General features: G+C 39.6%; 2 protein-coding genes across 4 annotated transcripts; one reads left to right on the top strand and one right to left on the bottom strand.

Annotated features, from left to right (window-relative positions):
* Nucleotides 1-123: 123 nt before the first annotated feature.
* Nucleotides 124-4122, top strand: phf5a (PHD finger protein 5A). Its single transcript, XM_086140728.1, has 4 exons — nucleotides 124-234; nucleotides 553-576; nucleotides 788-954; nucleotides 1323-4122. Exons 1-4 carry the CDS (start codon nucleotides 183-185, stop codon nucleotides 1410-1412), a joined length of 333 nt encoding a protein of 110 aa, XP_085996854.1. The 5' UTR covers nucleotides 124-182; the 3' UTR covers nucleotides 1413-4122.
* On the bottom strand, nucleotides 2295-14994 carry tefa (TEF transcription factor, PAR bZIP family member a). 3 transcript variants are annotated; one of them, XM_086140727.1, is made up of 5 exons: nucleotides 14714-14994; nucleotides 7696-8079; nucleotides 7079-7299; nucleotides 5204-5415; nucleotides 2295-4122 (listed from the first exon to the last, which is right to left on the bottom strand). In XM_086140727.1, exons 1-5 carry the CDS (start codon nucleotides 14781-14783, stop codon nucleotides 4101-4103), a joined length of 909 nt encoding a protein of 302 aa, XP_085996853.1. In that variant the 5' UTR covers nucleotides 14784-14994; the 3' UTR covers nucleotides 2295-4100. The 3 variants fall into 3 exon arrangements, with proteins under 3 accessions (XP_085996853.1, XP_085996851.1, XP_085996852.1); XM_086140725.1 differs by lacking the exon at nucleotides 14714-14994 and adding an exon at nucleotides 9596-10916; XM_086140726.1 differs by lacking the exons at nucleotides 2295-4122; nucleotides 14714-14994 and adding an exon at nucleotides 9596-10956 and having other exon boundaries at nucleotides 5200-5415.
* Nucleotides 14995-16824: the final 1830 nt, after the last annotated feature.

Raw genomic sequence — 16824 nt, 5'->3', positions numbered from 1 at the left:
GTATTGGTCATGACTCTGAAGGAAAACTTCTATTGCAATTTAACTGTCGTGGTCGAAATCGCAGCACTTTTGTCTTGTTGCCTTCAGGAGCCGCTAGGTGGCAGTATTGCCAACAACGTTGTTCTCGGTTCAAAGGTAAAAGGTTAAGCTTGCATCGAGCGCTCGCTTAACGTTAGCCAACAATGGCTAAGCATCATCCAGACTTGATCTTTTGTAGAAAACAAGCCGGTGTGGGTATGTTATGATTTCAGCTTGTTTCTATAAAATACCACTCAATTACCTCTGTTTTTTATTGGTACCTCGTGTTTTCGTGCGGTAAATGTGACCTCCATGCGAATCGTGAAAGCATGGGTTTCAATTGAAAGTTTGCTAAGATGCTAGCATAGCAGAGGATATAAGTCAACGTCAGTATGCTGAGCTAAATGACTCGCCAAGAATATTCTCCATTCTTTAAATTTCACAGATTTCCTTGTTAACGCCAGGAAAAACTTTCTGGAGCACAAATTAGTCCCGCAAAATTAGTTTACTGATCGTTTTCCTTTCTATCCGCAGCTATCGGGAGACTCTGCGAGAAGTGTAAGTGTTGACATCAGCTTGTGTATTCATGTAATGGACGAGCAAATAGTCTTAAAAGTTCTAAATGTCTTTCAACTGATTATTTTCACATTTTGAGTGTCATCATGACATTCATCATATCTTTACTGCCAGAATATATTTGCTGGGACTCAATGCACTCAAACAAAGCAGACATGCATGTGTTTATTTTTTTTCATTTCCCACTTTTTAGGTGATGGCAAGTGTGTCATCTGTGATTCCTATGTGAGGCCATGCACGCTGGTGCGCATCTGCGACGAGTGCAACTATGGCTCCTATCAGGGACGCTGTGTGATCTGCGGAGGGCCTGGTGTTTCTGATGCCTACTACTGTAAGGAGTGTACCATCCAGGAGAAAGATGTGAGTTTCCTCTTCATCAAGTGCTTTATTCACCGGCTACATTCTATTTTCAATCATCAAAATGCCTAAATTGCTACTAAATCTTCCACATTTCTGTCAGTTCAATCAAAATTGGCAGGTGGTTGAGTGACGCTGGTTTTGTCAAAAGATCTCTGTACTGTTCCTCAAACCTGAACCAACATTTTGAGAATTTCTCCAGGGTGATATGAACTCTTGTAGGCCCCCTGCAGGAGAGGGATCAGCTATTATGTTTTAGTAAAAATATAACAAGGTTGTCCTTTTTCAGGGAACTTAACAGCACTTGAAATATTGAGTAATGAATGAGGACTCTTTCAAAGTTAACTTTAAGTCTTCTCTGGCCTTAACAGCGAGATGGCTGCCCGAAGATTGTTAACCTGGGCAGCTCAAAGACAGATCTGTTTTACGAACGGAAGAAATACGGCTTCAAGAAGAGGTGAAGACACAGCGGCTGCTCCTTTTTTAGTGTTTCAGCTTCAAGTTTCAAGAATCTTTTTGTGTTGTCAATAAAGTTCTTTGTATCTTTCCTCTGTGTGCCCATTGGAGTTGTTAAGGTCTGATATTTCATTAGATATCATTTGCACATGAGGCAAAACACGTGGACACAATATTGTGCCTTTTACAAGTAATTTAAGTACTTTCCATTTAGTTATTTTTTTTTTATTACTTCCCCTTGTTTCAGATGAGATGAGAACAACTTTATTTATCCCAAAGGAAATTGTCGTGCCTGAGTTTCAAGCAAAAACATAACAGTAATAGATAATAATAGGAAGGAGGGAGAATAAGAAAGACAATAAAATATAAATTGTCAAGGTTAAGGCTATTAAGTGTTTTAAGGTCTCAAAGATTTGAAGATTCCCTGCGGCTGGAGGAAGAGGAATCAAAAAGTCTGATAGCCTCAGGTAGGAAAGACCTCCTGTGGCATCCAGTGGAGCTCCTTGGTGGTATCAGTTTACGACTGACAGAGCTCTGATAGGATGTCAGTGTGGCATTCAGTTCTTATTCCTCAATAGGTGATCATAATTATTTTATTTTGCACAATAGACAAATGTACTTGAACAGTGAGTATGATGGGATACACATTTTTATCCTTAGTCCTGAGATGTGATAGCTTCTAGCAAGATTAACTGTTTAAATACTGTATACTAGTAGAAGAAGCAATGGCATTATCTAACACCATTTAAATTTCAAGGCAAAGTGGCCTTTACGTGGATATCAGCCTCAATGCACTACCTAAAGGGAAGAGCTCTGATGGGATATAGCTTTATGGGGGAAACACTATTACTCTCAACTACAGTAGAAGTCTGATAGCAGGAGAGAAATCAAGGTGTTCATCTAGGCTTTATTATTCATAATGTATTTACATTACACAAAACGTAACCACACTAAAGTTTTGACATTTTTGTTTTACAAAGGAAATACATACAGAACTATGAAGGTTAAAAACAACCTCAAAGTTATCAAGTTTACCTGTTCCAGAAAGAAGGCAGAATGGATTAAAAACGGTTAAACTCAGGAAGCCCATCAGTCCCATCACAAGATATTAAGTGACACTTCAATGTTCCCCCCCTTATAAATATTGTGTCCTGTACAGACTGAAATGCTCAAGGCGGTTAGATTAGTTGGATGCAGAGCATTAAAGGTATGAAATATTTTCCAGAGAATCCCTGTGGGCACACCTGGTAGTCCTGACATTTAGTTAAAAACTTAGGAAATATTGCCCACCTGAAGAAAATAATAGCAAGTATAAACAGAAAATAAGTGGTTTGAAAAAAATAAAATTACTCTCTGGACAAAACATTTGCGTGAATTGAAGCGTCTCTTCTGTACATGGCGCAAGTATTGTTTCTGGATGGAAGCACAACTGTTTGTAAACAAATAAAGAAAATAGGGACCAAAAAACAAACCGCACATTTCCCTTATTTGTCAAACTGTATGGAAAATAATTCCAGGCCAGACTGCATTGAAATGGCTGTAGATGTTGGGAGACAATAAATTTGAGGTGGTGTGGTCTTGATTGCTGATTTGTTGATAACTAAATCTTGATGTCTCAGAGAGAATCTCTAAAGACAGTAACAGACCTTAATGATGTGTGAAACCTCGTCTTCTATTCCTTCACTAGTTCCATTTGACTTCACAATCCTATTTTTGAGAACATGCAAACCAAACAGCTCCTCATCATTGGATAGTTTGTGGTGAAACTCAATCATCTGAATCACAACATCACATCGAGAGTATTAAATGTTAACGTAAAAGACATTTGTAACTTGATGGGAATATAATCCAGAAAGTGTTACTTCAGGCAGCAACTATTTACAGCTTTGATGGATTTTGAGTGACACGTTAGAAGTGTGATACATGTATGTGTTGAGTAACCACAGCAACCCGCAGAGGGTGCCCACCAATATGGTACAAAAATTAAAAAGTAAAATCCACATTTTGACTGAGTTTATGAGCTGTGTGCTGCTGGTAATGATTACTTTTACATAAAGAAAGTGCACATGGCCACTCGAATGCATTTTCAAGGCCATGGTCACTGTAATCCCCTGAAGAAAGCTTATTGGAAATGTCACAGTCACTATATATATATATTTTTTTTTTTTTTTTTCGTGGGCAAAGAAAAGCCCAGCTCTTTATATACTAAATTTGAAATCACAGGTTGCAGAATTCTTTGAAACATTGAAAGAGCTAAAAGCAACCTGTATAATTCTACAATACCATAATAATGTATATTATGTTTTAACTATTGCTACTTATGTTGCATCTATCTAAACTTGAAAAAAATGCTTCACATATATATATATATATATATATATATATATATATATAAAAGAAGAGAACAAAAACAGGCTCATCTAAATAAAATGTGAAGATGATCTCTTATGGCCAAAGGCATATTAAATGTGATGATTTCACAACATCACGGATGTTCTTAAGAAGCACTTGCACATCCTCTTCCCATCTTGCTCACATGGATGGTGACATGTATTCTTAGATATGGGGTCATTACGCACTGAATCTCACTCCCTCACACACACACACTCTCCTGCTCTTCGTCTTCATCATCTGTTCCATTCTAGAGCTTGATTTATTTATTCATTTGTTTAGAAAAAATAAATCAGTGTGGTCTATTGGTCTTCCAGCACCGCACTTGAAAGAGAAGAAAACAAAAATGAGTGATAAGGGGGCAGAGGGAGAGATTTTTCACACACACTTCTTGACAAACTAGTGGAAAACAATGCTTTTATGACTATAGCTAAGTCAGCCTGGTGAGATGGGCGGCGGGGGGGCGTGGAGGGAAAAAAAAAAAAATCAAATATTTCTGTTCAGCTATCAAAATTGCATGACGGATATCAGACAAGAGTAAAAAACAGTGCACTGTATAATCTTGATGCTCACACATCTCTGGTTGAATCCTTACATATTAAGCTCAAAAATGGCTTCATCTGATCCAATTTCACAGTCAGGTTTTTGTCTTTCCTGATCTAATTGGTTTCTTGTGGATTTTTTGAGGTGATGTCTGGTTGATCTTGTAAGACAAATAGTGTAAAACCTTATAATCGGAAGAAAAGCAAATAGACAGCGTTCCACTCATGGGTCAGAAATGTAATTGGTGTATCAAAATATCATACTTAAAAAAAAAAAAAGATATTGTTAAGAGTTTAACAGTATTCTGCCCAGTCCCATGGCTACATTGATCATCTTCCATCTGCTAAAATGTGGAGATTTCAAATGAAAAGCCTTACTGGTGACGGCTAAGGCTTTGTGGCAAACTTTATGGCTTTTCTGTAAATTTTAACAGCTGTTAACAGCTGTCATGGTGTGAGTGTTTCACTGCAGATATCTGCCAACTCTCCCTCTACTCTATTGCCTTCTGCGATATGATACCATGTTCATCTAAACATGACGAGTCCTGAAGATTTTGATACAATTAATTACATCGTTAACACCAAACTAAGCATGTGATTAACTCAGGGTGGATGTCTCCTCTGACAGAACACGGATGAACCTCACTGTACCAGTGTGAAATAATATATTCTCCCCTTTCCCCCCATGTTTAAACCCTGTCCACAACACAACAGCGGAGCATCACTATCACACACTGGATTGGTAACTTTCCACTACATTTGAAAACCTCTCATCTGTCGTGTAAAAAAAGTGACTGTTTCTGTGATTTCCTGTTCTACAGACGGCAATTTAAAAAGGTTCACAACAGATTCTGTTCCCTTACAGCTTTCCAAATTTGGCTTCATAGCGAACCACTGTGTTCTTGTAGCCGCCACACTCCTTGCGAAGGTCAGCAACCTCAGTGCGCAGTGCTGCGTTCTCACGCTCCAGGAAAGCTGCTCGGACAGTGATCTGGTTTTCCTTTAACCTGCGAGCGTCACGTGACCGTTTGGCAGCCAGATTGTTCTTCTTCCTCCTCTGCCAGTACTTCTCATCCTAAGGAAAGAGAGAGGAGAGAAGCAACAGGTTTGACAGGAGTCCAAGAACAAGTAGTAGGACTTTTGGAGCATTTCTTCCCTATTGCCAATAGCATTTTAAAATGTCACATCACACACATAACCAACTTTGATAAGTATGATATATAAACACGAAATATTAGTGGCAGAGGAGGTAGCGCAATCGTCTTTGGAACCGAACATTCCTGGTTTGATTCCCGGCTCCTCCTTGTCTGTATTAGTGTTGCTGAGCAAGACACTGAACCCCTAACTGCTCCCCTGGTGCTGGTGACCGGCAGCCTACTACTCATGGTTCATCCATGATGGGTTAATTGCAGAGAATGAATGTCCCCAAAAGAGATAAATAAAAGATAAATTGTTATTAAAAACAAATTTGAAATTGTGACGGCAGTTGAAAGTTTGTATTCTAGCCTTTATTTGTATAGATCTGCAGCAGGGTTTCCACCTTCTTTTTCGCGGGGTCTGGTGTGCTTTGCTTAAGCAGGCACCAAAAAGCCTTCGTTTAAAACGGACAGCAAATCTGTTACAGAGAGTCAAGTAGAAGGCTTAGACAATTTAAGATGAAATGTCTATTTGAAGGCTGATGGTCTCATGAGGTTTAACTCAGTATGATAACCAAATATCTGAAGTGACCCTGGGATGACGGCTTCACATAGTGTTCTTAACATGACCTTGACTAATGTGTCAACAGTCGGACAAACCTTATGAATGGGCACTGAAAATGGTCAAGAGCTAACTTATTCAATTAGACTGCATGTTTACCAAATACTTCTGCAGTTCAAAAGTGCAGAGATTCTTTATGGATGATTTCATTTTTAATTCTTGTGTCAACAGGACTTTCATTGTTGACATATGAACAGAGTGTTTAATGGAGCAGCATTCTGGTCCCTGCCTGACTGTAAACAAACAATGACTGAAAGGAAGGAACACATCCATTTTGGGGAAGCTTTCGAATGCTGAGTCATAAGAGCAGATCCATCGTGACATGGCTTTTTTATCCTATCCTGCAAGTCATGCACTCAAATGTGTCAACAGGCCTTGCGCTATTCTTGCCAGGAAAAACTGACTTAAAAATAAAACAAGCTCTTTCAACCTGGTAAATGAAGATGTCTTAGCCCTCTTCCTTAACTGCACTTTAGGTTAATATCACAATATTCAGAAAATCCACATCTTATTGATAATTATAACACTGGATTATGTACAATGGGTCATGGTGTCTGAATCATATCAAAAGTGCCTTTGGAGTGGTTTGACTTTTTTAGAGAGGGGACTGAAAACAGCTGCAGACGCACACCTTTTGCAGGCACTGAAAAAAGTAGGGTAGAAAACTTCAGGTCTGATATTCAGATTTGCTCTCTATTCTTTAAGTCTCCCAGTTGTGACTGCTTCCTAATTTCTATCAGATTCTCAAGGACTTGAGGACTCAAGGACACCAGTCAGTTTTTTTTCAGATTTGACAAATTAGTAGCAAAAGTAGTGGCTGACACTTTATCTGGTTACTTATATTGATATAAATGCAAGGTTTTGAATGGTGGACATGTATAGCTCTTTGATGTTCTTCGACCCTAAGAAAAAAGGAAACCATGTGTGTATCTCTTGACACTAGATCATCGCACCAATCAGGTTCTTCTCCTTCAGCATACCTTCTGTTCTTCGGGAACAAACACCTTCTTGGCCTTTTTGATCATGGGTTGTGGCTTGAGCTCTTCTTCGCTGAATTTGTGCTTGCGTGGATCAAAGAGTTCGCCCCCCGGCACGCTTGACAGGACCAGGTCAGTGGGGTCAGGCTCATAGTTTACTTCGACCAAGATTTCATCTGGGTCAGCTTCCTCAGGGCTTGCTTTGTCCTTCTCGGTGGTCACTTCTGAGCAGAGCAGGAAGAGAAAATGTTATGCCCCTGCAAGTAAAATTGACACATGTGGCACTGACAGCACCTACTTTAAAAATAAATAAATAATAATTTTTAAACAACTTTTCCTCGGCTATTACTGGTTTTAAATCCATGTCGGGTTGAGTCGGACTCTGAAGGAAATAAAAACAGAAAATGTATTTCTGGTGTCCTGCAGTAGCAGGCTACATTGCCGTCATGACAACAGTTTCAATATCTGGATGAAAGCCTGTAATGAAGCCAGCAAAATACAATCAATTAACAATACACCATTTGTGAATAGCAGCTTTTTTTTGTATAGACACAAAAGGTAGACTCTGGAGGGAATATCAACAAACCTGTCCAGCCTGGGACTATTGCACAATCACTCACCTGCAGTAACATCACAAGTGATTTCAGTCTCGCTGCTTGTGATTATCACCACTTCCTCGCCACTCTTGTCTAACTCCTGGATGGGCAGCAAGGCCACTGGGGGCACCTCTGTAATGGCACAGGTGAGGGTCTTTGGATCCTCCGTTTTCACTACAGCGGCGTCCTCTGCATTACTCTTCATGGAGTCTTCACTGGGAGCGGTGGGGATGCCATTCTCCATGAGAAACTCTTCTAAGTCCATGTACTCCAGATGAAAGTTCTCCCCATCATAGGGAATGGTCTTGTCCCAGATAGCAGGGGTGAGGGCTGCTGAGGGCCCCATATCTCCAACGCCTCCAACAAGGTTGACATCATCATCCAGACACAGCTTTGCTTTGTCAGCGTCTAAGGTATGGGATAGATGCATAATCAAGATAGATTTAGACCATTTGGAGGACAGTGTGCCCTTTCACGTACTCTTTTAGGCATTTATCAACAGTAGAGATCCAAGTAATGGCTGACACTCATCTAATGTTCTAGAGCAAGGTAGATGTTGCAGATACCATCCATGAATCATTTAGTTATCTCCTTTAAGACCCAGATATGCCATTCAATGATGAAAAAAATGTTAGCTATTGTACATTTTTTGCTTTTATACATGTCACCTTTATAGGAATAAGTCAACATTGCCCACCATGACTCAATATTCAAAATTTTATTTATGATATATCATCAGTCTGAAAACATGTTTCGCTGTACAATCATCTCCTTTTGGCTTTTCCCTTCAGGGGTTGCCACAGCGAATCAATCTTATCCATCTAACCCAAGTCTCTGTATCCTCCCATCCCACTATGTTCATAAATCTTCTCTTTGGTCTCCCTGAGACTTTTCCCTGTACAATGATATTCTGATTTTGCCTAAGATAGCAAGCTAAAAAAACAACACTGCAAATACACATATTATTGCAATAAGATGTAAACAGTATAGAGAAATGTAATCGGTATTAACAGGATGAAATATTGCAGCACATATTGTGATATTTATCTAAACAAAGAAGCACTGATTGCCACGTAATGACATTTCAATGGTCACATTACTATTAGTTCCACATCTTCAGGTTTTGAGACCACACTTTTACCCATGACAATATAACTGGCAGGACACACTTAAACTGACCCACTTTAGCAGAGGGATTTCTTAATTTCCCCAAGGTTTAGATTTACTCAAACATTTTCACAAACAGTCCCTGCACAGCAACAAATATAAAAGAGGAAAGAAAAAAAAAACACCCCTGTCCCCTGTCAAACCAGCATGCGGCAAAGTAGTCAGTATGATCACTATTCATGGTATGTTGTGCTAGTTAAATACTAAATGCTGCTCTTCTGCTCACTGACTAGCTCCAAACAAACTTCACAAGGCGACCTTTATATGGGAGCCTTTCATTTCTTACGCCATTGAGTCTAGTATGTTTTTTTTTCAACATTTCGTAAACATGTAGAAGAAATAGAACAAAAACATTAAGATGGCAAGTGCTTCAAAAATAGCCGACTCAGTCCAGACACAGGGCGGAATTATTTGCTGACCTGAAAAGGCGATCAGAGGTGGCATTTTAACTCCCAGTGATAAAAACAAAAACAACAAGCTGGACAAAAATAAAACACAAAGTCGGTTGAAACGTGAAAAATCGGAGTTTTTATTGCTTTTGATTTGAGCCTTGGTTTTGGACTAGTCTCGTGGAAGTGAAAGGCTCAGTGTGACGAGGCGCGTCCCCGGCCAGAATCGCTACTCCGTGAGAGCCGCACCAACGTGATCGTCACAACTCGCTCTTACCAGTCTTATCGCAGAGCCCTAAATTTAATGAGTTTTTTATAGTATCATCCGGTATTTCCTGGCTATATGTGTTCTGACTCGACGGCCTTACCGTCGTCGCCGTCCAGTATGTTCGGCGGAGGCATTTCCATGACTTTCTTCAGAACGATCGGGAACGAGCAGGGGGGCCCGCTGGACGCTTCCAGCGTCGAGACCTTCGGCTCTTCGGACATTTTTCCTGTCGTTTTATAGATCAGCCCGGGTGGAAATCAAGAACACTTTGTACCCCAGCGCCAAGCTTTGTTTTCGGTCTGCGACGATAGCTTTCCGATCGCTTTCAGACTCCTTTTAACCCGCGTGTGAAAGCAAACGTCGAGAAGCTTTGGTCCACTTCGAAAATACCCCGGTGAGAAAAGGTCTGTTGATCGAACAACTGCACCTCCTGCCCCGCGCTCATTGGCAGGATGGTCCCGGGGGCGGGGCATCCGACGACGAGCCAATAAACGCTTCCATTTCCGCTAGCTGAGCTATCATTGGTTGACCGAGTTATATATGTTGTTCTGAATAAATTAACGTAACTCGAGTTCAGTACCGTCTTTCCGCCTCGATCATCACGTTTTGACCTCATTTTTTAAATTTATTTCAAGGTAAGTTCTTCAGAGTGTTGTTTTTAAATTTTCCATTAAATAAAAAAAAAACAACGATAAAACTTTAAAGTTTCAGACTTCACAATTTAATCCTGTTATCGTAAAGAAAGTGCATCAAATCACAAACTATTAAATACATGATCCCGATCGATTTCACCTCGATCGGATCCCTCCCGCCTAAACAATGCACTGATCATGCATGGCGCACACATGTTTGTGTAGGAACCAGAAATCACGTGCAGGAGCACGTGTACGCGGCCCGCAACGATGCCGTGCACGTCGGGCGCCTGCGGGGAAGGCGGCGCTGCAGAACCGAGAAGCAACTGGTGGAATCGAGGCGACGCCCTCGGGTTTATGTTACAGTCGTTAAGGACGCACTGCAGGGCCCAGTGGACGTCCCAAGGGCGTGCATACATGTGTGTATATCTCAACAACAGCTTACCTCACTGACATTATGACCAAATGGTAAGTAACAGCATAGGCGGAAACTTACTATAGATAGGTAGCAAGATCATTCATTAAATTTACTTTTGAAAAAGGGGTATAGGCTACAAGTAAACAACAGAGTAACAGGCCAAAAACAGCAAGTCATTGAACACCGAAAAAAAAAAAACACTAACAACCAAACATTCAATTTACTTGTCGCAAAGCAAAATATCTGCGCGATTGACTCTTTACAAAAACAGTTTGAAAAAAAATTAAATTGATCAAAAAAAAAAATGATAGGGAGAGTGTGCAGGTGGCGTAAAAAAAGGTTACAATCCTAAATAGTGTCATACTATGTCATATGATATGCATGTATGTATGTGAGATGAGGACAGGGAAAAAACATTGTTAAGTCTGTGATGTCATATGAAGGTAAACCACAGATATGTCTTTCAATATTGGTAAACAATAGTTACATTTATTTGTACAATGTAGATGTTTCAAACCTGCTCCAAATTTTATGGTATTTTGATATTACTTGTGCCAGCTTGAGAAAATTGAAAAAAATGAGGGGAACCTGAACTCTTTGTGCCAAACAAACCATCTTGTATATTTATTTTAATGTTATTTCTATTTATTCTTCACTGAGCCATATAACCTGGGTATACACTTGACACTTGTGTGGAAATCTACAATTTGGCATCGTATAGTGCATCCAGCACTGAGGATACTATAGTCAAAACATATATTTCCATAACAAACCAGGACGTGCAGGCAGTTGATAAGCAACTTCAAAAGCCTGGTCGATAATTCCTCCAACGCGTCCCTATTTCGGGTGAAGTGCTGACATCTATATGAACATGGGCATGTGGCCAGTGTAAATAAAGATGCCAGAGATGGGATAGGGCAGGCTAATACTCACGTGTTGTTTGGATGTGACAAAGAATCGCAACATAATGACTTAAAGGTCATCTCCAAACGCAGGGATCAGCAACCTTCACCACTCAAAGAGCAGTTTGGACCTGTTTCCCCTCAGTAAAGAAAACACCGGGAGCCATACAACTCTTTTGAAATTTAAAATGAATTAACACGGCATAGAACGTGCCTTTTTTCCCTTTATGCTCGGTATAAACAAAATGTGTTGCATTTTTTTTTAAATCAATGAACAGCTGCAGAGAAAACACAATGTAATTTCTGCATGCAACAAAATATTTTGAACTCTGAAAAAAAAAGTGTTGATGGTAAGCAAAATACTCAATGTCTATTTGAGTCCTTCTTGTATTAATGAAATAAAAAAGCTGACCTTAAATTATCAACCAGCTGCAAACCAAAAATGCCTCCCTCCTCTCTGTGTGCTGTCACCCTTTTATTACCGCATAAAGTCACTTATTAAGAGAGACAAAAATATGTTAAACACATTTCATTAAGATGTTACAAGATCGCTGAAAATTACATTTTAAAAATGAAATAACTAAAATAAAATACATTTTAAATGAATAACCATGATTATCTTCAAAAGTAACAGTCAGACGCACGTTGGCGACCCCTAACCTAAGGCAATGTAAAAATGTGTACAGGAGTTTGGTGAAGGTTGTTTGATTTATACACGGCATCACCTGTAGGTGCTGTTACAATCTAGGATCATACATCTCATAATTCATATGTGGGGATTAATCCAATGATCATAACAAAGCTAGACTTTGACAGCAAAGCAACCCCTTCAAGATGACATTTTTTGTTGGGTGAGCAGAGAAATCTGGATCAAATTGTTAAGTCTCTTAATTTAGTTTTGTGAGTCACGTCTCATATCTATAGCAACTGGACTATAAAGGAAAAGACAGGAATACCAATAGATCTATAAAAAAAAAAATATATCGCTATATAGGTACAGATGTAAAAAAAAAAAAGAATTATATTCAGGTAACAAAATCCACATATCAGACAAAATCAAAAGTAATTTGTCCCAAGGATTAATAGAGGTAATTCAATATCACTTTTATAGAATTTAAACCATGATTTTAAGGTCTTGCTGATTTTTTTAAAAGTAATTTTTTAATTTAAAAGGTAATCTTTTGTTGATTTTTTTTCCCCGAACTTATGAGAGGCATTTCACATAAAAAAAAGAGTGAAATTAAGAATTTCTATTTTCATGCCAATCGAGGAAATAAAAATCTAAGTAATTTCCACTTTGCTGATTGTGTTTGAAGTAACCAAAAAGGCATCAGAACACAAACTCAGAATGCAGTTCAGAATCACACCTCTTCACAGAACAATTCTCTCAGTGTGTGTGTGCACCCGTCCCTGCCCATAGGTTAACACAACCCCCTTCAATAAATACCACAGTTACAAATTGGAGCACATTCTTATTGGATGCGTTCCCTGACCCCAAACAGGGTCTCTGTGTTTGTGTGTGCCATGTGCCACAGTGACACGTGCTATTCCCTCAGAGATTGCACTTCCGCCAGCGATCCAATGTTGTTTTGGATCTAATTACTGAAGTTAAAAGCAAGGGGACCTCAAAATAAAAAGGGACTGACTCATTAATAACCCAAGATTAGGGAGCAGTGACAAGTTTGCTCCCTCACTGTCAGTGTATAGCGCGTGAGATGCAATTCACGGATCTTCAGTCACAAATCAGATTTAAGAGCAATTGAGATAATTTAACAACACATACAGATGAGTTAGTGATTACACTATCTTGTTAAAATGAGACGGGCAACCATCCTTCCTGTGAAATGAGATTACTGGACTGTAATCCAGAAGACTCCTATAATTCAGACCGCAATAGGGCAGCAGACAGAGCCATCTAGTGATCTAATTACAAAGCTACAGCAGATGTTCACGTACACGCGCACACATGCACATTTGTGATAAAAAGCAAGCCACAAAGACTGGGTATTTATCTGCACAGCGGTGCTCTTGGGGTCAAGCTTACAAAGTATATTTCAATAAGCAGTGTATCTGAGTTTGAATCAAATACACTTCTACAGCACTTGATGTTTTGCTGTCAGTCAACGGAAACTATATTTCAGATTACATTTGTCATTCCCCTCTTTGTAATTGAAAAACCATAAATGATGAAATGCAATTAAATGCATTAAAGTGTTTCGGATGCAGTGAAAGTTGCAAACATTCTCTTTGAAGGTCGTATGCGGTCGTAAGCATTGTTGTACCCCGCTTGTTGCCAGTTTTAGCGTGTTTATATTGGTGTATTATTGAATTTTCCAACTTAAAATATTCTGATATATATAGCTACATATATATATTTATATCGCTGCTTCTGAATTATAAAACTACCTCGACCGCTTTCTGCTGTGTGAATTGAAATTTCCCAACAGTGGGATGATAACAGATACACTTTATTTCTTTGACTTTCTAAGCCTAATTGAAAAAGGTCACACATAAAAAGGTAAAGAAAAGCTTTTTCTGGGTAAAAGGTTCACACTGTGATGACCTGCTTGCAGATTAAACTAGCCTCTGCACTATGTAGTGCAAATGATTGATTGTTTTTGCCAAAACAGAAAAATGTAACTACTTAATCAACTTTAGGCATTATCGTCTGACATAAAACTGCATTGTCTCTAATCTCGTACTATTCTGCTTACTTTACTCAAGCTTGGTTTTGAATGCATGACTTTAACCTTTACTACCTACATAGTATGCTATTGGCATTCTGCCACCGCAGGGAGGACTTTTGCAGAAGCAAAACCTGCTTTTCTTTTCTCCCCAGTTTGCAATTATCATTGCAATGACACTTCGTTCAACTAATAAACAAGCCTTACCTCAGGGGACATCCCCCTTTCACCCCAGGTATTATGTCACACTATCTTTATGATCCTGCAGACTGCGGCCACGTCACGTTGTGCAGAACGTTATGTTTGACATGCAATACACAACATATGCATTAGAAATATATTATATTCCCCAGTGACTGTGGCCTGAAGCAGCCTTGTGACCCTTGGATTCAAAGTGAGTTAAGAAAGCTGATCCTTGTGGCCGTCAGCTGATTTTAGTTCCTGCCAGCTCAGCTGACCAGGGTTATACAACACGTGTTTTAACGTGGAAAAAAGGTGTAGAACCACTGAATCCAAACGTGGAGGGGGGGGGGTGCAAATATCCAACGGGCTGTTAAGACTTTGACCAAACAATAAACTTACCTTCGAAATTTGGAAGAGTAAAAGGATGCTCCAGGAGAGCCTTGAAAATCTCCGGCATGTCTGTACTCATGTTTCTCTCCGTCGTTGACTTTGAAAGCGGAAAAACAGGTGGATGTTCGAGGCTCGGAACAGTTTGCAGGTGAAAGGCGAGGTGAAGAGTCTTTGCAGACGTTCCGGAGGTTTCCGGTGGTCTGACACCCTTCTAAACCGTAAAAAAAAGAGCGTCTAAAAAAGTTTGCGGTGAAGTTACTTAACGACGGCCGCCCTCTCCTCGGCGCTACGCCCCGGGCCAACCGGTTACACACGTTTGTCTTGCGTTCACGGAAAGAACGCTGATTGGTTACCGAGTCTGTCCATCTCAGCGTCGACAGCCAATCACGAAGCGGAGCTGAGGTTACCTAAGGAGAGAAAATGCGGAGCCGCTGAAGGGAACGATTACGCAAGAAATAATTACAATGCATAGTTATCACCAGTCCAAGTGTAAAGAGTTAATTATTGGGTAGCTAATTAAATTCTTTACTTATTAAATTCTTCTTTTTTTTTGGCTTGTGGGGAGGGGCCAGAAAAACGTGAGATTGCATTTGCACGTGCAGTTTGTTTGTCACACTATTTTAGACACGTGATTAAAACGCGCTCAAAGCCAAGCAGGCTCCAGAGGTGAAGTTACTCTCCAGAGTAGCAAGATATCCAAAATAATGAGTGTTTTATAACGCTCTCATTGTTGAATGGTTCGACAGAAAACTTCATTTACACATTCATTTCAGACAAAAAAAATCTACTCCTCCATGCAGGTTAATGCTATATATTTTCTTAATGGAAAAAGCATATCCTTGCATTAAGAAGGCACCTGTCACTTCTCTCACAAAATTCCACAGCATGAATGTGAAAACATGTACCTGACTAAATGAGTTGGGGGGTTTCCAATTTGCATGCCGTGCCTATTGACCACTAAGCGCTGGAATAGAATCGGCTTCCGTCCAATCGAGATGTCAATAAATCAAGCTCACAAGTCCGACTGTAAAACAAGACTGTCAGTCAGCCCACAGGAAACATGCATGTTTACACGAGCATGTTGAAACATCTCCTGATTTTAAATGAATTGTTCTCCTCTGACGCTCAAATATCAACTCAAAAGGACAAGGAGAAAAGCACATTTCACCTCGGTGACATCTGCTCAAGCATTCTGTCTGAGCCAACAACACACTTTTAAGACCTGGATAAAGTCCGATGAGCAGTTTCCAGGCATTTTGTTTTTTTTCTCCAAGTTTGCTACCGTTTTTTTCACTTGATCTGACAGATGTGAAATTCCAGGAGGGTTTTATGGAATACAAAATCTTCACCTGACTTTCTCTTGGGATTCAGTCAGTAGACTGAAGTATCAAGACCAAGAATTTCAACAAGAAAAACTCATCTTCAGAAGAAAGAATAAAATCAAACACTTTCTTGATTTTCTTTTAAACAGTCTGTTTATTAAATGCTTTGAAGAGATTTGGTCCATTTAAGTAATTATGAACGTCCAACCAGGGAGGAGAGAGGATAAAACAAAGTCGGTAAGATAAAACATAAAACAACAAAATGTAAAAATACAGTACAAAAAGAGGCCTTGTTTTTTCCACTTCATACAACCCTGGTTCATCATCGCAGTTGCTGAAAATAATTCAAATAATCCATAACTTCTAACTGACTTAAAAATCGACTCTTAGAGGATTTCAACGTGAATGTGAGAGTGTGTGTTGCTGGCGATTTAAATGACAGATCGTTGGTTCAAGGAGGACGCTCATGTGCCTGTTGGCTCAGAACTCAGAATGAACCATTAAACCGCAGTTGGGAGCTATTTTGCTGAAAGATAAAATATATTCGAGCGTGGTCTCATCAATTGATGGTTTTTAATCCATTGGTGGTCTGACACACACAGTGCCAACAGGTATTATGTGAAAATAACAGAGCCCGCTTATGCTCAAGATACTTCAAAGCTCTATGTCTGCATCATGAGGAGCACAGCAGGCACTAGAAGACTCTGCTCCAGTGTATCTTTATAGCCCAAAACTGAATACTTCTAATTCAGGCGGCCAGTTTCGGCAGCCGAATTTACATCCCACACATACACACAC

This window comes from Fistularia commersonii, chromosome 33 (genome assembly GCF_037954325.1).
Source record: "Fistularia commersonii isolate RoL2024-O1a breed Wild chromosome 33, RoL_Fcom_v1.0, whole genome shotgun sequence".
Classification (NCBI taxonomy): domain Eukaryota; kingdom Metazoa; phylum Chordata; class Actinopteri; order Syngnathiformes; family Fistulariidae; genus Fistularia; species Fistularia commersonii.
The sequence above is the reverse complement of the archived record's forward strand: the minus strand, read 5'-3'. Positions and strand labels throughout refer to the sequence as shown.